Below are 20,997 nucleotides of genomic sequence, written 5' to 3'. Positions count from 1 at the left end.
TTCAGCACTTCTATCAATCATAGGTCTGAGTTCTTAATGTTAAAGGATTCATGAAGGCCACCAACAGATTGACATTCTACCAACTGACTTTCAGGTCTTCTCTGAAATCACATAGGATATGCCACCCATGTATAACCCAACTGGTTGAGGCTGTCACCTCTACTCCATGCAGCTCAGCTTCCTCCACAGAATTCTTCACTGCAGCAAACTCTGTTGGGGAGGGCACAAACCATGCCTCCTCTGAGCTCTTCCCTCCATGGACTGGGAGTTGTTCATGCACCATCTTGAAATGCCACGTCTCAGGGAGCTGTCTGTCTGACTGTCTGTGCTCTTGCAGTTTTGATAAACTATGACATTGTGGGCAACTTCAAACCTTCTTCACAAAGGGAGGTCTGCTGGTTCTGTGTTTACGTTATCTGTGCAGTCCAAGTGCAGCAAACATGCTTCCATTTGAAGGACCTGTCTAGAGACTAATGTTATGGTACTTGCTAAGTATCGCGACGCCGTTCCATTAAAGGGTGTGTCAAGAGATTTTCAGATTTTTGACTAAGTTGTGCAAAGTCAGAACCTCCTCCGTATTTCGCCTAAAGGGTCTGTTTGCTGTTGTTCACGTGTTAGGGTGTTCTCTGCATGGCACAATACACGTTCACCCTCCCATTTAAATTGTCCGTCTCATTATGCTAATTTATTCTCTAAACTGTGAAATATACGATCAACACCCCGCCTTATGCTTGCATGACTTGTTTCATTTTTTCAGAGGTTAGCTAAATTTTGCAAGGCGGTAAGCACCACCATGCTTCCATTTTAAAGATGTCAGGAGACCTCCATGTGTTTTCAACAAGCACTGCCATCTGTGATGTACCTTCATTGTTCCTTTTAGAGAGTATGTCTTGAAATGTGTTTGTGTGCTTTAGCTAAACGCTGCAATAGAAACATCACTTCGCCCCCCTGTCCTGTCCAGTGATGTCTGTTATTAAATGAAAGTGTGCCCTTCATGAACCATAGTCATGCTTCCTTTTGTAGGGCCTGTTTAGGAGCCATGCTGCCCATGCATCGAGCATAAACAATCACCCCTTAAAGGGCCTTCATCATGATGTGTAGCTAAATTATGCAACGCAGCAGCCAAGACTCGCATTCTCTTTAAATAAATTCTCCAGTGTTGTTGAAGTTTTTATTTAAACCGTAGACTGCAGAAACCACACTACCTGAAAGTCTATCAAGTGATGTTTGTCTTTGTGGCAAAATTCAGCTAACCCCTTGCTTCCCAATCAAAGAGCCTTGACTGATGTATATGTTTATCTAACTGAGATTCAGGGAACGGCTCCAGCATTCCCTGTTTGGCGATGCTCATGTATTTCAAACGTACGGAGAAGTGTTTTACAATAGGACATAGAAAGAGCCACGAATAAGGCAAACGGTGCACGATAGTTACTTTATTGTTCATTTTTGGATTAAACTAGAATAGCATGGATACAGAGGTGCAAATGTAGTACATGAAGGATAAATGTAAATGTATTTGTCATTTGTGATCGAGCGGGATTGGTGTCGGGTACCGGTATGACGTTGCCAACATGTTAGCTGTACTTTTAAAATAACAAGCGATAAAGTTTCTAAAAACAGGATATCGGCGCTGCTTGAAACGTCTTGTTCTGTGGCTCTGGGTGTGTGGGTTTGTGGCTCTGAGTGTGTGTGTGGCTCTGGGTGTGTGGGTGTGTGTGTGTGGCTCTGGGTGTGTGGGTGTGTGTGTAGCTCTGGGTGTGTGGGTGTGTGTGTGGCTCTGGGTGTGGGTGTGTGTGGCTCTTAGTGTGTGGGTGTGTGTGTGGCTCTGGGTGTGTGTGTGGCTCTGGGTGTGTGGGTGTGTGTGTGGCTCTGGGTGTGTGTGGCTCTGGGTGTGTGGGTGTGTGTGGCTCTGGGTGTGGGTGTGTGTGGCTCTTAGTGTGTGGGTGTGTGTGTGGCTCTGGGTGTGTGGGTGGCTCTGGGTGTGTGTGGGTGTGTGTGGCTCTTAGTGTGTGGGTGTGTGTGTGGCTCTGGGTGTGTGGGTGGCTCTGGGTGTGTGGGTTTGTGTGTGGCTCTGGGTGTGTGGGTGTGTGTGTGGCTCTGGGTGTGTGTGTGTGTGGCTCTGGGTGTGTGTGTGTGTGGCTCTGGGTGTGTGTGTGTGTGTGTGTGTGGCTCTGGGGGTGTGTGTGTGTGGCTCTGGGTGTGTGTGTGTGGTAGTAATTGCTGTCTGCTGAGCTCGTCCGTAGGGTAGAATAGGTCTCACATTTGCGAGAGATTAAGCTAATGGCAATGTAAATGACAATGCCATTTATTTATCTGTTTTCAAAACCAACACATAAATACAAAATTTGTCATTTACAATGCCAATAGCTCTAACTTTTCCAAAGGCGAAACCATTGCATTGTAAATGCTTGTTGGTGACTGGCACTTCTTTTTCCTCTTCGAACATTTCCTGAAAGCAAGAGAGGTAAAAACAAAGCAAGGGTAAAGAAGGAGTGAGAAAGACAGAAAACCACCACAAAGGAACCTGCAGGAGTGAGTTAAAGAGGCAGGGAGTGTATAGCAGTGGATTAGAGTCCTGGAGTGTATTCAAAACTCTGCAACATTAGTATTCAGGGAGCTGAAAGCCACAGGCTTCTGAGCAGAGTTTGGGAACCGGCAGTCATTGCTTTACAAATTAAGCACTGCACTATAAAATTAGTTTCTGAGCAGTTGACGTTCTTCTGGCATATGAAGATACAACTGAAAACAATGCAAAAACATGTAACTTCTCCAGACAGGAACACCAGTGCTTTAAATGGGCTAGTAGTCACAGGTACTGAGTATCGTCACTTCATATTTTTGCTTATTATTTCTGAGCTGCAAAGGAAAGTACTGGTATTCATGAAGTGTAGGCTCATTTATGCTAGTACTGCCGAGCATGAGGCTGTCAGAGTGGAGCTTGTCTGTACTACACTCTGACAGCCAAAACACCTCTGTAGCCCTGAGCTGAGTCTCTGCTGAACGATTCAGAAGAGACTCGTGTGCATAATGTCCTGTGTTTGATCGAGCAGGGTCCATTCAGACCCTGCGTGCTGTCAGTCCCATTCACACTATCATGTGCATTTGTGCACACACTGGAATCCAGGCAGCCCTCTGATAGTGGCAATTAAGAAAGCCATAAAGGGGCCAGAGATTAAAATGGTTTTAATCCCACCTGTCTCTGTGCGTTTGCCTGCTTGTGTGTGTTTGTGTGCGAGAGAAAATCGAGAGAATGTGGGACACAATCAGATCACTCTCAGGAGATCTTTCAAAGGAAATGCCTGGAATGCTTTGTGTGTGCATACCTGCTTCTTTCTTTCTTTGTATGTGTGCACTTGAGAATATATAAGTGATAAAGTAGCCCTTGCCGTACATTATAAGGCTATTACAAGTTACCCAGGAGTACTATAACCATCTAGAGGTACAAGGCCGAAGCCTGAGTCCGTTTATAAGGTAATGGAACCCCAAGATGACTTGCAAAATCCTTATCATGAACGCCAGGGGGGTATTTTATCCCATATAATAGGAGGTCTCACCATCATCTTTTCGACAAACCACTTAAAACCTTGATGCATAGCTTTCATATGAAAGTGCGAGCTCAATTGTAAACGTGAAGAACAAAAATAAAACCTCTTGTACAAAATTAATCACACTAAAAAGCTGTTCATTATTTGTTGGAAACCGATATTAGAAACAGTTCAATGCAACTTTTTTTTTTTTTTATTAAAAAGTTGCACTAGCTCGGAATGGGTCGAAACATGCAGAAAGATTCTAGCTTTTCTCTAACTAAAGAGTACAAGAAATGGTCAGAAGAAAGAAAGGCAACATCCTGTTTTCGTTGCTTTTAACAGCTGCTTCAATTATGTTTCGTGACCTGACCTGCTTTTCAAGTAGGCTACTTGCTCTTGCAGCAGGCATTGTGATGTCAGAACTTGACAGTAATAACTTATAATAGTCAAGTATTGACGTCTTTCTTTATGATCGGTGACTGTGTGCCAGGCTGCCGATTATAAAGAAATTAGAGATGGGTATTTGCAGGGATTATAGTGTCTCATCTAGTATCAATGCTGCTATTTCAGTCAGTTTCCAGGGACACACTGATTATTAACCTGATAGTGCCAATGGTGCTGCTGGTGATGGCTTATCTGCATTTATGGTTTAGAGGTTTCTTCCATGGTGACTTAGGGCCTGTTCCCAGCAGTTCTTAACACCACTTTTCAAAGGTAAAATGTCCTCCCTATTTCAATTTGTAAAGAAAGGCTGGCCACTGAAAGGTACCCTACAGACCTAATCTGCGGAGTGCAGCTATAGCCCGTGTGGGTTTCTTCAGGCGTTTTGGTCCACCGCAGCTGGGTGCTTTCAAATACAGCAACCAGAAGAGAACTGAAGGCACTTTCAGTTAGTTTAATAAACGAACTCATTATTATGCCAGTTGCACTGTAACTTCATAGCAATCACTAATGCATTCACCACATCTGGGTAACAATGAAACGCTTTTCTGCTTGTGGAGAGGATACACATGCCTCTAATTAGGTGCAATCAAATGTACTTCTCATCAATGCTGGTAAACACTTAATGAGATGTATGGTCAATTCTCTGTATATAATGCTAGTAAATTAGTGGCACTTATCTCAATCTACAGTGTTGGCTCAGACCATCTAAATAGAAAGTGGTAGACAAGGTCACTCAATGTTGTGGCACAAAAATAGGACCTTGTATCACAAAAGTGCACCCCGATAGGACCCAATGCTTCGCCAACACACTGCAATGACAAACATTGACGTACTGTCCTATCAATATCCAATATACCACAGTGCTGATATCACATAACACTGGTCTACAAAACTGTCCAGGCATCACACACAGTGACGGTCAGTGTGCACCGTTCACAATCTGTCAAATTTGTTCTAGGGATCCTTTGGTATGATCTGGTGTGCCAGACCATATGAATGAAATGGACCCCATGAATATGCCACTTACATAGAAGAGGAAATGAGGATGAGCCCTTACAATGAGGACCATTTGAAAACGGTGGTGCTGTGTGTGTGAGGGAGGGGTGCCCAGGACTACCCAGATATGAATTGGTGCTACCTGCATAAAAATAACATTTGGGAAAGCAGTGATTGGGGAGTGTGTGGATGTTGAAACTGCCCTGCAGGAGCTGCACCCTCAATCTCCTATGGGTGGAAAGATGGGTGGAAGGGCCACGATCACTCATATCAAAGACCCTACTGTATACATGGACTGTATTAGGAATACCTTTAGAGCCATACATTGGAAGAACTTTATTGTTAGCTTTCATGAAAATGAAGGAAACATGAGAAAGTAAAATATAATTTTAACTTCCCCATCTCCATCAAGAGGCTTTGCATGCATGCCATTGGGAACTAAGGGCTGCTCTTCATGAGCTCACCTGATCTTTTCATTATACTGTGGAGAACAAGCAAGGAGCAATGATCTAAAAATGACTGAGCCACGATCATACAGGGCTGAGCTAAAATCCCACATCACTGGCGCCAAATAGTACATTGATGGTCTAGTATTAGTCAGTGCTGGCCTAAAATCACATCAATTTCTCAAGATCAGAAAAAGATGGCTTAAGAACAACCTGTGTTGAGCCAAGTCCAGCCATTACTAGCCTAGGACAACACAGCATGGGCTAAGATCACACAATACTGAGCCAATTTCACACACTGTTTCACCAAAATCAACTACTCGCTTGCCCCAGATCATACAGTACTGGATTAACATAACTCAGAGCTTAGCCAAGATCACATACTAGCGGGAAGAAATCATGTTCAAGATCCTGCTGACCACTATGCAAAGTTCTAAATCTGGCTAATTGGTACAGAAAATCTTTTGGCATTGAGAAGATCGTCCATTCTAACCTTTCCCTTTAAATGCAATGGACTGGGACATATTTCCGAGGGTTATGGCATCATATTAGCTGTTAATTACTATATATGTCTTGGGAAACATGTGCACCAGGAATCTGCACATATGAGACATTTAAGACTACTATCAAGGGCAATGCAAGGGAAAAATGGAAACTCGATAGAAGATTCTCATGTATCATCGTGCCTTGCACTTAGCCCAGACTCGTTGTAATGAATACCTACACATATTTTCCCATTTAAAGCTCTGAGGGACACATACATAATGTGTAAAAAAAAAAGTCCTATTAAGCAAATGATGATACCTTCAAATTCACTGAACAATGTGTCACAGTTTGTTAAGAATAATGATGGCAACGACAAATGCATTTTCTATGGTGCCATAAGGGACTGTTCAAATTAGAGGAGCTTCCCCTGTGACCTTAACTTAACCATATTGGCCAGCTCATACCGTGCCTCCACTGGGCAGAGACCCACATGGGCACAACATAGGAGTGGGGGAAGTGTTAAAAAAGATTCCAGTCAACAAAAAGGCCATGTAAAAAAAACTGTTTTTGGCTCAAAGCTATCTATTCCATGCAACCCTTTCTTCACAGACTGCTGAAAAAGACATTTTTGAGATATAAACAATGACTCGTGTTATCATCCCACTGGTTCTGAATATTATTGCAGGGGGTCTGGCTGCATGGCCTACTTGGTCACGAATTATTCTAACAAGCATTGGCAAACCCAATAGGTTTGGGTTGTGCTAGGTGCTTGTGTTCTTTGCAGTAATGGACATACTTGGTGACATGCTTAGATACAGAACTAGAAAACATTCAGACACCCATATGCACACAGTTCCCAGGTGCACATATGCACACACATGTTTAAAGACAACTCACATGTTGGCATACATGAAGTCATATACATTGACACAAATGAAGTCAAACAACACACACAGGGACTCATGCAAACACAGGTGAATGGTGAATGGATGCATGGATTCAATAATAGGTTTTATACTTGGGGGATCATATGGTTGAAAGACTGTGGATGTTTACAGTGGATGGTACATGGGTATATGAATGAGTGCGCTTGTAAAGCTGAGTTGAAGCAGATGTTGGTGAACAGATGTATCGATGTTTAGTTGCGAGTTGATGGATGACTGCTGGGTTATTATTATTATTACTTTTTTAAATTATTATTATTATTATTACTATACATTTATCAAGAAACAGAAAATGCTTGAATTATGTTTAGCTCCTGGAAATTGCTTGTTATGGGAAATGGTGTTATTGGTGGAGGAGGGAGTAAACTCTTCTCAAGCATCAACCACAATCCTTGTCAGGGTGAACCACAAAAGTCACTAAATTAATTTTTGCTTATCCTTCTGGAAGCTTGTCACAAAAGCAGTAAGGCTTAACTTGGAGGTAATGTGAGAAGTATTTATGCAGCACACAAACAGTAATAAAGTAAAAATACACCACACAAAAAATCCCACATACATTTTGGCAAATAGAGAATTTTGGGCATTTGGACTTCTTCCCTGATTTGCATCCCTCTCTCCTCCTTCTCAGGGTAGCACTGCTCGTCAGCGATGTGCAACTCTTTCTCCTTGGCATCTCTTCTCATCTGTTGTTTCTCCTTCAACCTCCAAAGGTGTCTTCTTTGGAGTTTGTGCCCGCAGCTCCAGCCGGCCTGCTTTTCTGGTTGTGGCCACCAGCGTGATAGGTGATGATGTCACTGCCACTAGAGCCCTCTCCTTGGGATCTTTGTGGGCCATGATGGGGGATGAACTGCAGACAATATTACAATACCCCCTTTCCAAGAGTGGCCGATTTGGCCAGTCTGCCACGGGTGCCTGGGAAAGATAGTCCACATTGCTCTGTAACCGTCCCAGTCAATGTTCAACCTGGAATAAAAAGGCTGTGAGGCTAGTAACCAGCAAAATATACAAGAATTTGAATCATTGTGCCAGGACAGCCAAACAAGTGGGGCTTGATTTGTTAATAAGGTAAAGGTACATTCCAACAGAAGGGTTGTGACAGCTCACTTAATTGGCAGACATTCCTTCTCAATAGTTAGATATTGTTGTTCCCATGCCAGAGGTTTCCGACTGATATGTACTATGGGGTGAAGATCACTGTTATAGTCTGCCTGGTATGAGACAGCCCCAAGCCTCTGCCAGAGGGTAGTTGAAAATCTGGGCAGATTAACACAGGCTCCTTCCAAAATCAGGCTTTTAGTCTGTCAAAACTATCCTGCTGTTGTGCTGACCAGTTGCTTATCTTGGCTGCTGGCGATTTTTGTTAGCAAGTCGGTTAGAGGAGCAGTCAATTCCAAAAATTGCGGAATGAACCATCAATAATACCTCATTAAACCTAAAAAGGAACAAACCTCTTTCTTTGTACTAGGAAGGGGAATATCTCTGATTGCCTTTACTTTCTCTATTTGGTGGCAAATGGTACCGCCTGGATTTGGTAGCTGAGGTATTTAATAGAGTCCGTGGCAAGGCTACATTTCTTTGATTGGCTGAGGCCAGCTTCTTGTAGAGCTGAGAAAACTGAGGATAACTGTTGTAGGTTTAATGCAGAGGAAGAGCTAAAAATTACAATGTCGTCTAGAGTTGCTTCAACATACTCTTGGTGGGGTTTCAGGATTCTATCAATTAGCCTACGCAACATTGAGGGGGCCCTGTGTAAACCAAAGGGTAACACTTTAAACTGATATAAACCTGATGGGCTGGAAAGATCTGTTTTCTCCTTGGTATCTTCAGCTAAAACGATCTGCCAATTGCCTTTTATCATATCTAAGGTTGACATATAGGTGGCATTACCTATTTTTTTCTATCAGCTCGTCTACCCTAGGCATTCGATATGTATCAAACTTTGAAGTACTGTTCAGCTGTCTGAAGTATATACAGAATCACATAGACCCATCCAGCTTTGGTACCAGAACAATGGGGGAAGACCAGGCACTGTTTGAGGGTTCAATGGCAGTGTGCATGATTCTTACATTTTTTGCCAATCTGTCATCAACCAGCCGTTCCAGAATGGAACCTATGGGAATACACTGCTTGTTGGTAAGTACAACTCCAACACAAGACACACCACAAGGCACTCAATCATGTAGGGGAACAATGTCAAATTACCCATGCCTTGATTTGCACAGTGCATACATTGTTGCTGTGGCAACTTTCATACCGAAACATGAGGGCCTTATTTATAAAGGTTTGACGTAGGGCAGGAATCTTGATGTGCTGCCCTATGTCAATACAAAAGGGCATGAATGTGCCGTATCTATAAGATACAGTACATTCCTGTCCTTTTCCCCTGTTCTGCCGCACATTGAGCTGTCAGCAAGCACTTTATCTATGCAAACCAGCATATTTCCACATACATACTTGTGTTTTGTTCCCTGCAGTGGCAATGTTGACAACATGAAAACTGCAAGATAGACAACTTTAAGGCAGGGTTCAGGGATGGCTGCATTGGTGCACAGCAGACCTTTTTACAACAGCACAGGGTTGTGCACATGGCTGAGAAGTACTCCAGTGTGTTGTGTCCTTCCTTGCATTAATGAAAGGATGCATGTTAACACAGACCTATCAGTGTGCATTTGCAACCAGCAACATCTGACATTACCTAGGACCCATGTTCCACAATGTATATAGATGTCATTCACCACAATACCCAAGGCATTTACTACTATGTCATATTACCAACAGAGCATCACTTTTTGCTACATTCTGGTGGATGTATGCACTTCTCCTTATTTGCAATGCAGCGTGTAGCCAGTTACGGATGGTTAATGCCACCTTGTGAATGAGGCCCCTTCCCACCCTTCACTTACCATGAAAGGGATGAGCAATCCATGTTTCTATGAGCATTCCACCACTACAGGCATGTCAAATTTAGAGTAACCATATCTACAAGGCTCAGGGAGTACCAACAACTAAGGACAGGTAGACACTAGAGCCTTATTTACAAGCCCCTTGCACCACCAGTATGTCACTTTTTCATATATTGAAAAATACTCACCAGCAGCTGTAGTATGGCCTAAGGCCTACTTTTGCGTGCATGTTATGTTAGCATGGCTTATTAGAAGTTTGAACGCCATTTTACCTTTTGCTGCTTTTGCACACGACACTGCATAGCTGTTTTTGTAAGTTAGCCTTCACGAAGGTCTACACATGAGAAAAGGTTTGTTTTCGACATCTCTAGACTTACATCGTGCCCCCAGTCTGAACAGTGAGTGCTGAAGCCATCAAGGTTATCCAAACATGTTAGCTGTTTTTCGACATGTTCGAGTAACGCTTTCTAGACACAAAATTTTGGCAGCTGTGAGCCAAGTAAGATTCTGGCTCCTTTATTATTCCACACTTGCCATGATTTCACACACTTGGAAGATTTCCGTTTCCAGGGATGCAGCAAGCCTATGCTGATCCAGATGTAATTTACTGTTACCGAGCGGAAAGGTAATGGGGTCCCCCACAGAAGCCTAAGAGAGCTTCTATAGTTTATAATACATAGTTCCTATATAGGGAGGGTGTTAAAACTAGGCGCTATAGGACCTATTTTCACCATCATTGTAATATGATTTCTCCTTTTGTATTTTATGAAATTGTAACTATGCTGATCATATTACTTCTAATCATATGTCTGCTTATGTTGGCTAAAATACTGCACATGAGATCACATTGTTAAAATAAATATTTTAACCTTACCTGTGTCTCTAATTTACTCTTGTTGTGGACTGGTATGAGAGTATAACAAAAGAGTGTTCTCACTTCCCACCATTCCTGAGATGGTCCTAAGTTGCATGTTCTAGGTTGTCTAATCATTGGTTACTTTGCTATAGGACGAAGAGCTAATGTGACACTGATGCTAGCTGGTTGGGGTTTTTCTAGGTACTGAGATGAGTTTTTGGTACACCACAATTCACTGATGTCCTAGGTCTCTGTACACAGTTCTGTGTATGAGCAGGATCCTTGCAACTCAGCCTAAGGGGCTTGTAAATTATGGCTTTGTGCTCATTAGTGCAAAATGTGTTAAACATAATGATCTGTTTCTCCCAATGTTTTACTATTTTATTGTGTACTGCATTGTGCTGCACACATGGATACAGCAGATCACCTGTAAGGATTGTTTATTCCCCCCTTGTTGTTACTTACCCTGTTGTTTTTGTAGTTGATCATAGTCAGCACCGTCCGTTACCTCTAGTCCAACCGCTGATTCCTTCACAGATGACTGCGGACACCTTCTCCTCCAAGGCATGGGGCTCCTCCTCTGGCACTGGACTCCAACCTCCAGTCTGCAGTGCTACCTGTCGATTGCTGACCAGTTTCTGCTTAGTCTTGTACTTGGCATCATGGCAGCGCTTTTTGCAGTCCATCACTGTCCTCTTGACTTCTGCGACAGAGTTCACCTAGTTGATTATGGACTGCCATATAGCATTTTTAGTCCCCCAATGACACTTTGGAGCTGACGGAGAGCTGATGTTGATTCTCCATCACCTCCGCAGACAGGATCTCATTCTCCTTCTGACTGAATCTAAATGTCATCTTTCCCATGGACTCTGGCTGGTCATCCTGGCTGTTGGGTGGGTGGGGGTTCTTGTCTTATGCTGAACTTGATCCTGGCTGCTCCATTCTGCTTTCAGGTCCCCCCCCCCGCTCGTGGCGTGTTATATGTGAACTTTTTTGCTGCTAAACGCTGAAAAGTGACGCTGTGCTAACTAGCACAAACTTTGTTGCTGCTAATTGGCCAGCTGTCACTTTTTTCTCGCTAAAGTGGATTTTTTTAACATCTTGACGCTAGATGATCCTAACGCCACATGGCGACATATTATAAAAACGTCCTAAACATAGCGTTATGATTTGACGATGGGCAGTGGTAAAAATATTGCCGCTAAGCAGTTTTCCCGCAGCTTAGCAGCAATATTTTTACCACTGCCTATCGTCCAATCCTAACACTATGTTTACGACGTATTTACAATACATCGCTATGAGGCGTTAGGTTCAGCTAGTGTCAAGATGTTAAACAAACATTGTAAATATTCCCCTGAGTTTTAAATTATTGTCTATTGTTTTACGATATTTCTAGTTCTGTCACTAACAACATACAAAAATGTCGCTAAAATAAGTCTGTCTTTGACTGTCTAACAGAATTGACTAACTCCTCCAAAAGGTGTCATACTTTTATTTTTTGTGATGGATATCAGCAGATGCAGTTTCCCTGAAGAGCTATACACAGGAATAACATCATTATAATCTTATTTTCCAGAAACTAAAGGTCAAGAAGTGTGTGACTGTACTTATGTAGATATAAACAGAAACAGGTAAGAAATTACAACGTTGTCAAAGATGCTAAAATTAAAGACTTAATTGCGGTTTTGTGTTGTGAGAAATATATCTTTAAATGCAAATTTACAATACTTATTGAAGCATACCTCATGCAAAGGGCTTCTGGTATACGTGATAGTAAAGAGTGATATATGATGTGCAATGTACCTCCAGATGTAAATTTATACGGATGTATTGCGATCAAGGAATTATTCTTAGTCATTTAGATGTCTTTTATCAGTGCAACATGTCATCATGAAGTCACTTTGGAACACCATGCCATATATATTGTAAATGGCGAAGGATACAAGTGAGTATGCTAGCTAGCAAGTGAAGGGTGGGCATAGTGAAAGCATGAAGGGTATGTGTGTGTGTATGGAAGTATTGGTAATTGTTAGATGTAGCTTGCAGCATGGGAGTAGTATCAGTAGTGGTGAGAATAACTATGGCTGCACTTTAGGTGGAAAGTGGACATAGTTTGTTGATGACAGCAAAAAAAGCCAACATTACCTGGTTGTTTTACCTTGTTGTCTCAGGTATAAATAACAATTGTCTGGACCGTTGAGTTTTCAGCATTATCCTTGTACCCTAATGAATTGCGGGAGGACCATCCACGCCTGGAGCGCTGTACCTCACAGAAGCTGCTCCTATGTCTTTGTCTTTAGAATGTTTGTTGCATGATGGCCTAGCCATTGGTTGTCTCCAGAGTACAAAATAGTGGATGGCCAGCTTCTCCATGTATTCTGGTTAAATATTGAAGAAGGATTCCCAGGTCCGGCTGCTATTGGCATTTTTTAAGCCAGCTTTTGGGCAGAGATATCACTACCCTGTCCTCAGGATCCTTAGACAAGCTTTTGTGTCAGAGCACAATCAGGTCTTTTTTGATATATTGATCCCTGCTCCATCCCACAAGTCAATGCGGCTCTCAGTCTCAGCCACATAAAATTTAGCGTGAAAAACTAAAAAAGGCCCCCGTTTCCCCAATATCTTGGAATGTCAAGGGATGTTTAGTCAAAAATGGGCTAACCCTGGATGAGTACAAAGTTTAAAAGAGGTCCCTTTGTCTAATAGATTTGCCCCATTGTCTGATTTAGACCAATGCGATTGACTACCCTCACGAACATTGAATTCGGTAGGGCACTCTGATAGCTGTGCAATCTCACCTCATCGCCCTAAAAAGGGCTTGCACCAAATGGAGGATAAGTGTCTGGATCACATTGGGCTCCCACCAACTACCACAAACTCCCAGGGTTTGCAACCAACACAGATCTACCTGGTATCTTGGAATATTGCTGGCTTAATAACTAAGACATTGTCTCCCGAATGGTCAAGCTTTATTGAGGGCTATGATGTAATTGCCTTCCAAGAACTTGGTCGGTAGATATGATCTACCGTCCAGGATACTTGGCCTTTGGCAAAGCAGCAATTGTAAACGCAGGGGGAGACCTAGTGTGGGATTGTTCATTTGGGTTAAGCTACAGTCATCGATCCAAACAGAGGAACTATTAATAGATAGCCCAGACATTCTTGCTATTAAGATCAGCTCAGAGGAAGAGCCAGAATTCATATTTCTCAATGTGTATGCAAGAGGGATTGCTGGTGGGAAAGCCTCTCCAATTATTGCCATCCTGGACACTTTCATAGGGGATCTGGTTAGCTTAACCCCTTCCATGCTCATGACGAGCTCAGCTCGTCATGCAGTACAGTGATCCTGTGCTCATGACGAGCTGAGCTCGTCATGAACAATGGGAAAGAGGGGCCTGCAGCACCTTGGGAAAATACCTTTAGCATTGAAGGTGTTAAATGTCTTGGTTATTGCAGGCAACCTAAACTGCACATTTTAGCCCTTAGGCCCAGATGACCATAGCCTTAGTATGGAAGAAGATCAGAACTGGGGGATACCGTTTTATCGTTGCCACCTATCAATAAATGGACAGAGGCAGCGCTGCAGCTAAAAAGTTTATCCATGGGGAAGGGGTTAAGGGCTGCTAATGAGAGATCTCCCTCAGATACGGCAGGTATTAATACCTTTTCTAATGGGACTAAGGGTAGCAGAATTGATTACTTTCTACTCAGTTTGGAGTTGTGGCCCAGATTTGTGGACACCACGACCCTCTCTTATTAACCTTAGCTAGGAAGATTATGGATCGCCCTAAGGCTGCATTGGAAACTGACATAGGAGATGTAATCATGACCCAAGATTCCCATCGGCTTAAATGGCCCGTAGTCTCTGAAGACGAGGGTGCTCTAAAGCAGATTAAGTCGTCAGTTGAAGAAACCTTACCACGGCTTGGCTCTAGAGATATCCAGGATAAACCTCCCTCAGATCTCATGAAGGTTCGTGAGGAGCTATTTGCTAAATTAAAGTCCCTGTTCACAAAAAGCAGAAGACCTCTTAGACACACCATAAAAAAAATCGGCCAAATGGTATGATGAGGCGTGCAGAGTTGCGTTTAAGCATCTCTTGAACACAGTTACAGTAGGAGTATCCCATGAGGTCAAAATTGCAAGGGCAAATTACAAAAAAGCTAAAATGCAGGCAAAGAAGGCATTTGATGAGGATAGATGGGTGAGCCAATTCAATGCTAGTAAGAGGAAGAACTGGACCAAGTTATGGCAAATAGTAAAGTGGGGCAGCGGTGTGACTGACATTACACCAGTAAATAATGTACCTCCAGAACTGTGGGTGGAGCACTTTCAAGCCCAATGTGCCTCCCCAAACAGTAATGCGATAGTTTGCCCTGAGGATAACAGTGAAGTTGTCCTCACATTCAGCAAAAGGGAGATAGATAGTGTCCTGGAGGTTGTCCCGGCAGGGAGGACCCCTGGTCCGGAATGTATCCCAGCTAATATTTACAAATTGGACAGGAAGAACTGGACTGAATACATTTTTATCATCATAAGTGCCATTGCTAGAGGTGCGTCAATTCCAGATACATGGCATGGGGCTGAAATCATCCTCATATACAAATAGGGAGATCGTGCTAGCCCAAGCAATTACAGTCCGATAAGCCTAATTGACAACCTACAGAAAATCGTGGCTAGACTTGTGCTAAGTGGGGTTAATGAATGGGTAATAGATCAGAATATACTATCGACCTACCAAGCGGGCTTCAGACCCCACGTCAGCACTATAGACCAAGTCTTTAGATCTATGATGATATATTGGAATACAGTGATTCTCTGCAGGGGGGACTCTCTATGCAACCTTTGTCGATTTAACCGCTTCCGTGCGGCGCGAATTCCCCGCCCATGCTGACTCCGCCTTGCGCGGGCGGAGTCATGACGGAACGGTTCCGTCATCAGCACAGCTCAACCGACGCTGATGACGGAACCGTTCCGTCATCAGCATCGAAGGGGTTAAAATCAGTTATCGACTTAGTGCCACGTCATAAGTTATGGGCCTCGCTAAAGGAGGCTGGGATGCCGCTTGAAATCCTACGTTTTATTATCAAACTGCATGAGGCAAATTACACCCAGGTAAGGTGGGGACAGCAGGCCGAACTAACTGACCAATTCCCAGTCAACAAGGGAGTGCGGCAAGGGTGTGTCCTTGTCTCTACCCTATTCTCCCTGTTTATATACAAGGTAGTCAGTTATTACACTAATTTTCCAACCGATGCACCAACTCTAGCCGGTTCAAGGTCTCCTATTTTTATGTTTGCAGACAATACTTTAATTGTATCTAAAACTCAATCGGGTCTGCAACGTGCCCTAGACAGATTTATTGGTTTTTGCAACGACCACGGCCTAATAGTAAATGTTGACAAAACAAAGTTCATGATGTTGCACAAACATAAATCTGTTAAAGGTAGAGTTGTATTGAACAAAGCACCTTTGGAACAAACCGATACCTTTACATACTTAGGTGTGACTATGGGTAGGAGGATGAACTGGACACCCCAGTTAGATGTTCTTGTTTTAAGGCATAACCAGTTATTAAAAGAACACCAACTACTAAACTGGTGGTGCCAGCTTTATCAATTTATAATGGGAAAATCAGAGCTTCTATAATATATGGCGCCGAACTTTGGGGGTTCAAAAATCTATCACCCCTAGTTAGGGCACAAAATATGTTTTTGAGATCATTGACCGCCCTCCCACAATCCACCCCTATCAAGCCTCTGCTATTAGATTTAAGCTGCACTTCTTTTGATGAGGTGGCGGGATTCAGACCCCTAGCTTACTGGAGGAGGCTATGGACCACTCCAGAATTGGTAACTTATGCACAGGCTCTAATGTACATCAGGAATGCTGATTTGTCTTCAAAAATCAAATGGCTCAAGAAGCTCAAGTGTAATTTGTATGACATGGGGCTTAGACATCTGTAGGATGACCCGATGGGGAATTCATTTCCCTGTAAAAATGACTACAAAGCGCTTTATTCGGATATGGTCACCAAGCAGACCCTATCGGTGGTGGCCAGTAACACGCTCACAGGTATCTTTATGGAACATAAGTTTGTAGTAGAGGCAGAGGCCCACTGGAACCTGATTACGAATCCTGGCGATAGGAAATTATATCACTAATTCAGAGTGGGCACCCTTCCGCTAATATCGTTTACGGCAAACTGGGGCAATGCCCCAGACACTAACTGCCCCCTGTGTTTATCCCAGGAAGAGTCGATTAGTCATGTATTGTTTGTATGTCCGGCCTACAGTCGCCCCCGTCGCAAGTGGCTCAAGCCGCTTTGCTCCAACCTAGGTACGAGATCGGGTATGGTAGCATTGCGTATCTTGGTAACAAATACCCGACCCGACATTGTTACAGCCATTTCGAAATTTCTTAGCTGGGCATGGGCACTGCGAAGGAAAAATCTCCCCCCTCCAGGAATTATTACTTTAAGATAAGATCGATCAGCGGTTCCTTTTCCGTAGCCTTCTGATGTAATATTTTATTTGGAAATGTTCTTAAAGTTTTTATATGGAATATGAAATATCTTAGGGTCTTTCAATAATGATTTAAATAAAAAATGTAAGCTTGTATGTTTTTAGGGTGTTACCCTTTTTTGACATTTTTACGATGTATTGTGTCTTTTATGATTGAAAAATTATCGCAATAAAGACTGATTGATGATGATGATGACAAGTTTTGTGGAGCTCCAACTCTAACAAGCTCTAAATGAAACCCACATACTTCTAAATCTATGATTTCTATTGCCTAGCTATAGAAACTACATGTAATAAAAGTCTGATGGTTTAATGAACCTTACTCCTGCCTCCCATGACCTTGCAACTTTAACATTGATCTCTCAGTTCTTGATCATATTCTCAGAATATTATCTATTGCTGGCCAGTAGGGCCTCGTTACGAGCTACTCTGCAGTTCTGATGGGGGGTCAGCAAAAAGATGAGCAGGAACAGGGAAGACGCTTCATGTTTCACCCAGAGATTTTGTCTACTTAAAACAGCGAAACTCTCCATGCTGTGGCGACAAATGATGAATTACTGAGGGAATCTGGTGGAGTAGTCCCAATTCCCATAGTAATTCCTAATTTCTAAGTGGACCCAGAAACTCACTTGTAATGCTCTGGTTCTGCTCCCATCTAATTTCAAAGTCTTGGAGTAGGGAATACCATGAGTAATCACCAGTACAATGAATGAGGCCTAGATTCTATGGTATGGTTTGGCAAAAAATGGATATAAAACAGAATAATGAATTTAGATAACAGGTGCAGAGGGCCATAAAGTAAACTATATTCAGTAATCATCTAAACCAGAATTGAAGGTCCATCAACCCTGCCCTGCACCTGAGGAATACTGCATGTTTGCTTACAGATCCACTTATGATCTAACAGGATCACTGCTAATGTAGTTATCTTTATATATTTGGCTCACAATATCTAGATGATCAAAGATAGATGAAGTCCTGTATTTAATGTCTCATGTTTCCTTTCAGGTATATCATAGCAGTAGGGTGGGACAAAAGAATAAACATGTATTATGTAAGTAGAACATGAATTATTACTTTGAAAAATATTTTGAAAGGTACTGTTTTGTTAACTGAAATATATTTGCACACTCCCGTACAGGAAAATAATTTATGATTAACAGCTCCAATGCACTCATTTACCAATGACAAGACGTTGTTCATATGGCCAATGGCTGTACAGCAAGTTTCCAGAACATATTTTGTTTGTTGCTATACGTTCCGTATTGTTCTTTGGTGTTTGGTGTTCTTTTTAGGTAGCCTTTCGGCAGTGAGCGACTCTTTAGAATTAAGAGGATGTAAAATGTAGAGAAAAATAAGCAATTCTCTTTATCCATTCCAACATCTGTAACAAGCAACAACAGTAAGCATTTTAGAATGGTTCTTGTTTGATGACCACTGCTTGGGTTTGAGATCTTTTGTCACTAGATGCCCCTGCCCCTTTCACTGTGGGACTCCGTTCAGAGCTAATATGGGAGAGGGAGAGGTGTGGCACCGCGGCCAGGGTGTCTGATGCTGGAGTCTGAGGATCCCGGTTCGGGCGCCGGTGGCAAATTAGCCCAGCACCATGTGACTCTGGGCAATAGTTTGCTTAATCTTCCTGACGGCCCCCAGCGCCTAGAGACCCTTACGGGTGATTGTTCGGGCTTTACAAATGTGGATTTTTATTATTATTCATTACTTATTGTGGCACTTGCTGTGTGCTGGGGATCATTGTTTATCTTGAATCAAGATGGCTTTCTTCACCAATATGAGGCTTTTTATAAGCTTCCTTAAAACTGAATGCCATTGATTCTTCTAAATGGTGTTATTAATTATAGCCCACATTTTGAGAAATCACCTCTAGCATCGACTCTCTCAAAATGTATTTAGCCTGTGTTTTTTTTGGACATGCATCTTTTCCCAGAAGCTGCATTCAGTTGAAGCACACAACTGACTACAGAGCCTTATCCATGAATAGGGCATTTCCAGCATTGGCATAGGTGGCAATAACGTCTTTGGCGTGCTCTTCATGCTTTGCGTCCTTAGCTTTCTACATTATTCGCAGGTCCACTGGAATTATGTGACTCTGTGGCCATGGCGGTTTTCCACATAAGTTTGGATTTTCTGCATTTGCCACATAATCCTTCATGTGCTGCATAATTAGCAGATTATGACAACATATGTATTTCTAGCTCAAACAGATCAGAAGTTACTAAAAGCACTGTGACGTGTTGCTGCACAGTGAAACACTTGTCACAAATGTTAACAGATTACTTTTCTGTGCTTTTTGCTGTATTTGAGTATTAGATTGGTGTTAATGAGGTGAAACTCTTGTTCATCCAGTGTAAATGTGTATAAAGAACAAAATAACAAAGTGATACTCTCACAAAAAGTGCCACATTGTACCACATAATTTGCATTTTCTTGATATATAATTTAGCCAAACTTGCAGCATATTTTGAACTTCACTTGTAAATTAATTCCAGCAACCTTGATCATAGGTTACAACTTTAGTTGAAACATATAGAGGCATACACAGTGCTGCCAGTTAAACTGTTCATTTGTGCAGCTCTGATGATTGCATGATTTCTGGTCTTCATGCCCCCCAAAACTCCTTGCTTAGCATCTTTGTGAGTGAAGCAGAGTGGAAAAAGTTAAGCGCTAACATAGTATGGGATTATGAGAGCGAGTTATCATGCTACACACAATAATTGACAGTCTTACTGCAATTTCTTTGCAGATTGCTGGCACCATACATTTCAACTAAGCAACAGTTTATTTGTCATTTTTGTGAAACAGTATACCAACTAGAGGACACTATCATCTAGAATGGTCGAGTTACTATAGCGAGGAGTATATGGTAGCCCGTTCTGGATGCTGCCACAGAGCTACAGAAGTGAAACACTGCCATACCTAAAGCAGGTTGGTTCTGCTGTTGCTCTGGAGCTTTTGAGGTATCTTGATGGATAGGACTTCGTGGTTTGTTTAGAGGTGCAGAGATCTCTGTGTGGGATGAAGCTAAAATGTAATCGGACATTGTGAAACTGCCTGTTGGATACTTTTTCGGGAGATCCTGCCGAAGCTCTGGAGGAAGAGTTTTTTTTACAGTTTCCAAACTTTCTTCTGGTGCCTGAACAACTGTAGGAGTGCACTTCTAAGGTAACCAGTCCATCAGTGGAAGGCCCGTAGAGACTCTCAGAGTGTCGGGCAAAGGCCAACAGAAAAGTCCAGTTCCATTCCAGTTACTGCTGGTCCTCTAGCTATTCTTCACAGGAATGTCCTCTTCAGCTTTTTATATTCCTGGAACCACCCAGAGATGCAGCCTTCAAGATCTTTCTATCCGTGGAATTTTAATTGGAAGGGGTCCAACTCCTACGGTCCTTCTTCCAGGTCACAGACGTCATGTGCAGCAGGTTAAGTCCATCTGCTATCATTTCACAAGTCCAGCAAAATGGCAGGGTGAGGTTCCAGGTTGGTAGGGTTCAACATCCTGCGGGTGGCAGTCACCCTATGACACTCCCAGTCCCTTTCTGACCAATGGAATAAATGTCCCAAGACCTGCCCTACCTATTTTTTCAGTAGTTCCAATTTGCCTTACTGCAACAAGGCCCAAGATGCAATGTGTCAGAGCAAAGCCAAGATGGCCAAAGTATTCAGCCACACTAAACTTGGACGCTGGCAACAGGAGGGTGGTGTTAGAAATGGGGTTATTTGTTGAGGGGTGAAAGCCTCACTCAAATAATAAGCACAATCATTTCCAAGGTGAACCACAAATGTCACTAAATAAACCTGTGCTTTACCCTCTGGTAGCTTGGCACAAAAGATGTCCGGTTTAACTTAACAGCAAGGT

The 20,997-nt window shown here is 42.6% G+C and overlaps 1 protein-coding gene across 1 annotated transcript in view; it reads left to right on the top strand.

Annotated features, from left to right (window-relative positions):
* LOC147698535 (cilia- and flagella-associated protein 337-like) overlaps window positions 1-20,997 on the top strand; it is a 554,785-nt gene that overhangs the window by 393,824 nt on the left and 139,964 nt on the right. The window contains exons 19-20 of the mRNA XM_086935138.1: window positions 12,179-12,233; window positions 18,135-18,180. Coding sequence (XP_086791264.1) covers window positions 12,179-12,233; window positions 18,135-18,180 — 101 coding nt within the window. The remainder of the gene's footprint in view (window positions 1-12,178; window positions 12,234-18,134; window positions 18,181-20,997) is intronic.

Source organism: Lissotriton vulgaris, chromosome 8, assembly GCF_964263255.1.
Source record: "Lissotriton vulgaris chromosome 8, aLisVul1.2, whole genome shotgun sequence".
Taxonomy (NCBI): domain Eukaryota; kingdom Metazoa; phylum Chordata; class Amphibia; order Caudata; family Salamandridae; genus Lissotriton; species Lissotriton vulgaris.
The sequence above is the reverse complement of the archived record's forward strand: the minus strand, read 5'-3'. Positions and strand labels throughout refer to the sequence as shown.